The sequence below is a fragment of the Betta splendens genome, chromosome 9 (assembly GCF_900634795.4).
Source record: "Betta splendens chromosome 9, fBetSpl5.4, whole genome shotgun sequence".
Taxonomy (NCBI): Eukaryota; Metazoa; Chordata; class Actinopteri; order Anabantiformes; family Osphronemidae; genus Betta; species Betta splendens.
The window spans coordinates 22277115-22284262 of record NC_040889.2 but is presented as its reverse complement, the minus strand read 5'-3'; the positions used below and the strand labels follow the sequence as shown (position 1 = coordinate 22284262).

Here is a 7148-nt window from a genome sequence, read left to right as displayed (position 1 = left end):
CATATGCCAAAACAATTATCTGTGTGAAGCAGCCATTTCCTGGAAACAAAGTGCAGCTGCTTATTGTTTGCATGTGTTTGGTGTGTTAGAGTCCCACTGTACCGAATAAAAACCACGACAAACTTACCTCTGTTTCACAATTATCAAGAGATCTCTTAGGGGCGGCTTCAAGGTTTGGCAGAGCTAATTAGATTTAATAATGGCTCAACAGCAGAGACACAGTGCTTTAGTAAATGAGATAATAAAAATGCCTCTCTGAGGCTCGGCTCGCAGACAATATAAATAGCCATCATGAGGGGACGATGTAAGGACACAATACAATAAGTCTTCTTTCTGCACTAGACATGTAAGTGACAGAGTTTGGTGCTGTGTGAGGGATGACAACGGACCAGTAAAGGGGCCCATTTGAGCATTGATCACTTTTATGCTGCTGGTCTGTTTGCATATTTTAGACCTATAAACAACATGAATGATGTGCCGTGTAATGCACCATAATCGAGATTTATTCAATCTTGGGTGGAGAGGGTTCAGGGAGATGTTCGCAGTCCCAGGAACAGGAGGGGCTGTTGTGGCCGTGTGTTCGTACTTGTGTGTGTGTGTGTACTGTGATTTATTTGATTTAATTAGATCGCTGATGTAAAACAGCTCGCAGGGAAAAAAAAAAAAAGGTAAAGACGAGTGCCGAGGGAGACATAAATAACACCAGGCTCTTTCCCCTTCCTCCTCTGCCTCCCCTTTCCATTCAACTCTCTGATCTTTCCTCTTCCCATATATAATCCCTTTTTTCCTCCATCATCCTCTAACATCTTTTTCCCTCAACCCCTTTCCATGCTCCACTCTCTATTTTGCCTCAACCGCCGTGCCTTTACTCGTCCGTCTTCTCCCTGTGCTCTGCTCCCAGCTGAATAATGATAGGGGGTAAACACCTCATTAGGCTAAAAGGCCCACAGGAACAATCAGAGACATGGTGCTCAGACGAACCTGCTACCCTGAACGTTCAGACGGACACGTTTTAAAAGCGCTCTTACCCAGGACGTGGCGGAGGGATGGGGGCGGCGATTCATTAGAAATGTCATCTCAGATCAGATAAAAGCCAACATCTAATAAAAACACCTGCCTCCGTAGTGTCATATGTGCTTGTCTGTCGATCCTTGCTGCCCCTTCCTCTTGTCTTTAAGGCTTGAGAGCACAACACACAATCATGCGCAGCCATGAATAGTTGATTCATGGTGGCGATCGGCGGAGGAAAAGGAGCGTAAATCCTCCACGCTCCAGTGGTAACAGCCAGTAAAAGTGGTTTATCTGACACTCTGAGCCGCTTGCATCACCTCATCACAGCCACGCGCTCTGATACCTCTGATAGCGCATGTACAAGGTGACGCGCTTGTTTCAATTCACCCTTCAGCTATTTTTTTTATGTTACATCTTTTCCTGGCTGTTTTCACGGTTTTGGGTTGCATGAGTGACCTTCCAAAACTCACACCAACATCCTTGATACAGTGTGTAAAACAAACGTCCCAGCTGGCGGTGGTGGACCTTGAGAATTCAGTGGGCTCTGAAAATACCCTGACTCACTAGTCCTTGCGTTCCACACCGTATGGGATCTCTGTGTATATGGGTTGAGACATCTCTCCCTTTAGTCTGTCTCATCTTACAGGTGTTTCAAAGCATCAGAGCATGTACAGTACGCTTAATATTTCATGCTGTGGTCTCACATCAGGTCTGTCCTGGATGCTCAGTCATAACAGCCAAAACGGCCTCAATTCTACCAAAGGGAAGCTCTCACACTTAAAATTCATGAGCACAATGCGCCTTCACATGCAGATGTTTGGTTTGGTCGTGTAATCATTTTGGTTGTATGCTATGTTAACACGAAAACACAAGTATGAGTCTTCTACTTGACTTTCACAGCTGTTTCTCTGCTACTCAGCACTATCGTACACAACATAATTAATAGCTTCTTAAATTTTATGCATGCTAAGCAATAATGGTCTCAAATCTTTAGGAATGTTAATAACATTTTTCTAATTATCTAATGCCTTGGCTTATTGTCATCCAAAAAAACGAGACTGTTTGAGTTCAAATCAAACGTAAGGAATGAGATCCTGTCCCATCACTTACCCAGATCTTCAGTCATTAGTCAGTATGTGTGGAGCAGTAAAGACTAACATGGTTCTGAAAGACTGAATTTCCATCAACAGCTTTTTAATTGTTATTGATTAACAAACGTTTATACAGAGGGACTGATCCACAAAAACAGCCCACTCAGCGTTTCAAGCCTGTCATAAGCAAAACTAAACAATAAGGAAGACATCAGATGTGAAAGCAGGGTTCCCTGTAACATTTACTGTGGAACACTGGATGAAGAGCTTCCTTCAAACTGCCGCCTGAAACAACAAATAAGTAAATAAGTGAAATGAGTTGCTATTTTACTCCAATCAATTATAAGTTAAAAAGTCACAAGTTATTAGCTGCTTTAATAAGTCAATTAACTGTGAAATTAACTGTAAGGGAGATTACCGCAGACTAAAACAACAGCTCTAGGGATCTACTGTGTGTTGTAATGCGATAGCCCATTTTGGGCCGAGACAAACACGCACAGAGAGAAAAACAGACTGCTGTACTTTAAAAGTGTCAAGAAGGAAACCAGCGTGTCTGAAAAACCCTCAAGCTTTATTTTGAATTGCAATATATTATAAGTACGTTCATCTAGATCTCACCACACTTATGTTTATTTAATTAATAAGCTTGGTAAAGTTACAATTCAATCATTGAAACTACTTCCACTGACGAGGCATTATACATTCAACAGAAATAGATGAGGCTATAAATATTCATGGGAAATCAGCTTTTGCAAGAATATGAATTGGACTGCGATGACCTTAAAATTGACCTTCTAGCCCACTCACCTCTCACCTCTAAACCTTGACCCACGAGAGCTCTAGGAAGCGCTGGTGGCAATACAGGCTGTGGGTGCGTTATGGGCTCTGTAGGCTGCAGGAGGAGCAGGGGCCACGCGGGAGGAGCAGTGGTGGCCCAGTGTCACGTTAAAGGTGCCTTTCAGCACTGAGCTCATGATTCCTGGACTCAGCTGCGGAAACACACACAGGAAAGAAGTGACAGGAAGAAAACATGGCCACATTTGCCTGTACACGCTCTTGAATGAAGAACAAAAATGCATGACTGAATGAATGAATGAATGAATGAATGAATGAATGAATGAATGAATGAATGAAAGCCACAGCAGTTCGACGTACTGCAGCATTAGAGGTGATTGTCCTTTGACTTTGAAGCAGGACTAATCCACAGGTCTCAGCATTTCCCACCAGTCAGTCTTGTTTCTGCATTTTACAGTCTAATAAAGTGCCACATAAATGGTTTCCCCAGGACAATCTATATGATCCAGCTCAATAAAGCAAAATGCTGTGCAGTGTGTCCCAGGAAATGCACAGGCCGCAAAAGCAGAGCTTTTTGAACAATATAGCTTCGCCTGTAGTTCAGGCAGATATGAAAGTGTGTCCAACCGCATTGTACATCTGTGATTTATTTCTCATAATAGCTTGTTTGGCACTCGGTCGGTGCGGTGACATCAAAGCAGAGCTCTGCAGCACCACGCGGTACAGTATCACCAGCGAGCGTGTCCTCGATTAACAGCTGCCAGCACACGGGTGGAAGCTTAAACCACAGGCATTAGAAACTCTTCGCGATGCGTCTCTGGAGACAGGTGTCACTGCGCCTGAATTCACATGTAACACGCAGAAATGCTAAACCTGCCTACAAGGCACGTGAAAACAAGACGAAAGAAGAAAAAAGAAGAAACCCTATGTGAGCTTCAAAGTCTGACCTCAAACTCACCTCACTAAAACAATTTCAGAAAGCAAACTCTCTCTCTCTCTCTCTCTCTCTCGCTCGCTCATGCATCTAATCAAACAGAAAACAATACAGGCATACATACATGCATGCAGACATATGCTTGTTGTACACGCAATTAATCAAGCGCTCCCGTTACCCAGGTAGCGCCTGAGGAATCTACCTTGTGCATGTCGCTGTGTTTCTCCCCACCATCCAACCCCCAGCCTCCCAGCGCACATGCACCCATCAGTATGCCAGGAGTGCCACACAGGGATTTAGGCACATAGGCGCAGCCGCTCAGATCTCCATATTGATCCTAATGGAAAAAAAAGGGGTTGTGGGTTCAACTCCAGGTCACCCTCAGGGTTGCCCAAGAGGTCGGGGAGATGGGGAACAGCCCTTGGAAGTAACGACTCCATCGGCATGGCAATGATGAGGGATTTATGGGATGTTTCACTGGGTCAAAGAGGGGATCTATGTGGAGAGTTGGTGATGCTGTTACTCGCTTCACACAATCACAGGACGGCTGAAGTGTGTAAGTCTTTCCCACAACACACACACACGCTATGTGAGACATGCTGCATCCCATATGCTAATGTAGACATGCCAGCAAAACAAAAGATGCCGATTCTCTATGGGTGCAGACATTTGCACGTTCCACACACAAGCGATGCCTTTATTTCACCACAGGTTAGGTTTGATAAAGGTTAGTCAGGGCCCCGGCTGTCCACCACATACAGTATGGAACCACCAGCACTGGGTTCACATGGAGCTCTGCTGGTTTACTGCTTCAGACTTCAGGCCACTTAGCCGGTGCTGGCGTTGTTCTGTGTGCGGCGCCCCCAGACACAAGACGAAATAAGTTGTGTGCTTATGTGTGGCTCATTAACATTTATATTACAATAAAAAGATGGAAACTATTTTGTTCCCAGATTGTGAGCAAGAGTTTTGCATGTAAACCACTCAAATCCATCGGAATCACAGGCAACAGTAAAAGTAAACTCCAGAAAAGGCACAGCAGCCTCGTGTTGGGCACGGCGGCCTCTGTTCTGCGGGTTGCCTCCGGGTGCGTCGGCCTTCTCTCACATGGAAATGAATACACACGGGGCAACAGCTCACATACATAAAGGAAAGTAATAAACGCACAGAAAGCGTGAATGCAGTAACCTGAAATAACAACTATTACCTCTCTGCCCTTGTCAGAAAGACTGGAAATGAAAGGGTTTCACACTTGGAAGTAGAAGTATAAAATGTCTCGCACAGAGGAAGCACATGTGGAGGCATTCGCAGCAAAGCCGGAGGAAGGTTTGATGAAATGTCACCTGTGTTAAGGACACCTTCTGTTCTGACTTATAATGAATATCAAATAAACTCCAGCTTCTCCTTTTTTGGCTCTGTGTGCGCTCTGCACTTGGCAGGTTTATATATCAGCAGAGATCACAGCATTTAATTAATATCTGTTTCTGCCTGGTGTCTGCGCCGTGTCTTTTTATATCACTGTGTTCCCTCCACACTTGTCTCCCTGTTAAATGAAGCTCCACCAATGAGATCGGTCACGTGTGAGAGAAGCTCATCAGGCCTGCGTCCTTTAAGTGGTACCTTGCATGGTGCATTTAATGGAAAGACTAAGCGGCGCCTCGCTGTGGCTTAGTGCCACTCAAGTGGGCTTTGTGACATTACCAACATGTATGGATGGACACACGTTTCCATCAGCCTTGGCTTCAGACATACTGGTCTCGGCCTCTCTGCTTCTCGTCCTCCACGTTTCCTGTCTCTGTCTGACCTCTGTCCTCTGCTGCCTCTTTCCCATCAACATCGCCCTGCTCCCTCAGTCTGCTTGTCGTCCACGCTCTCCCTCACTGCGTGACTTCACATTATCCTTAACTCTGTATGGCCTGTGGTGTCGTATAGATTCACAATAACACAGCTAATTACTGAGACGAGAGCTTAGGCATGTGTTCTACTGAAAGAAGCACTGAACCTCATATGATTAAATTAAGACATGAGCTGTCTCACTCATAAAGGAAGGCATATAACAGGTGTATAGGGTTGTGTGTATATATATATATATATATATATATATATATATATATATATATATATATATATATATATATATATATATATATATAATATATATATATATATATATATATATATATATATATATATATATATATATATATAAGATGCACACATTGCTATATATACTCTCTCTCTCTCTCTTCTCTCTCTCTCTCTCTCTCTCTCTCTCTCTCTCTCTCTCTCATATACATATATATATATAGACACTGTATATATATATATACAGTATATATATATATATACAGTATATATATATATATATACATATACATATACGTATATGTGTATATATATATATATACATATACATATACATATACATATATATATATGTATATATATATGTGTATATATATATATATATATATATCTATATATATATATGTATACATATATGTATGTGTATATATATATATATAGATATATATATATATATATATATATATATATATATATATATATATATATATATATATATATAATATATATATATATATATATATATATATATATACATATGGTAATGGCGAACCAACCAGACATTGTGGTGGTGGATAAAGAGCAGAGGAAAGCCGTAGTGGTGGATGTGCAATACCAAGCGATGGCAACATCAGGAAAAAGGAACATGAGAAACTAGAGAAATACCAAGGGCTCAGAGAAGAACTGGAGAAGGCTTGGAAGGTGAAGGCCACAGTGGTGCCTGTGGTGATCGGAGCACTAGGGGCTGTGACCCCCAAACTGGAGGAGTGGCTACGACAGATCCCTGGAAAAACATCCGAAATCTCAGTCCAGAAAAGTGCAATCCTAGGAACAGCAAGGATACTGCGCAGAACCCTCAAGCTCCCTGGCCTCTGGTAGAGGACCCGAGCTTGGAAAGGGGATGAGACCACCCGCGGAGGGTGAGAATAGAGTGTGTATATAGCTGCATTAGGAGTACACTGTATATATAAAACCCATCTATACTATAAACATCTGGACTTTAGTCACAAAGAGATTTAAAATAAAAAAAAGATTCTGCAGCAAAATATTTGTGAATGTAGATATGAAAGCCCTGTTGTAAATGTTGCTGATATTGACTTAAATCTTTAATGATACATTTTAATAATAAAACGTGCACAGTTGGCATGAAGCGTGTGTATTTGTTTAAAGAGGTGCATTCTACCAATTTCACGCACCAGGCTTAGTCTAATCATCATGAGAAGTACTACTCA

The 7148-nt window shown here is 42.2% G+C and overlaps 1 protein-coding gene across 3 annotated transcripts in view; it reads right to left on the bottom strand.

Moving 5' to 3' along the window:
• Positions 1-2183: 2183 nt before the first annotated feature.
• stpg2 (sperm-tail PG-rich repeat containing 2) overlaps positions 2184-7148 on the bottom strand; it is a 35367-nt gene continuing 30402 nt past the window's right edge. For 2 of the 3 annotated variants that reach the window (XM_055512135.1, XM_029161136.3), the window contains 2 exons: positions 2910-3091; positions 2184-2387 (listed from right to left, as the gene is read on the bottom strand). In XM_055512135.1, the coding sequence (XP_055368110.1) occupies positions 2942-3091 (150 nt within the window). In that variant the 3' untranslated portion in view covers positions 2184-2387; positions 2910-2941. The remainder of the gene's footprint in view (positions 2388-2909; positions 3092-7148) is intronic. The other variant, XM_029161137.3, reaches the window with a different exon arrangement.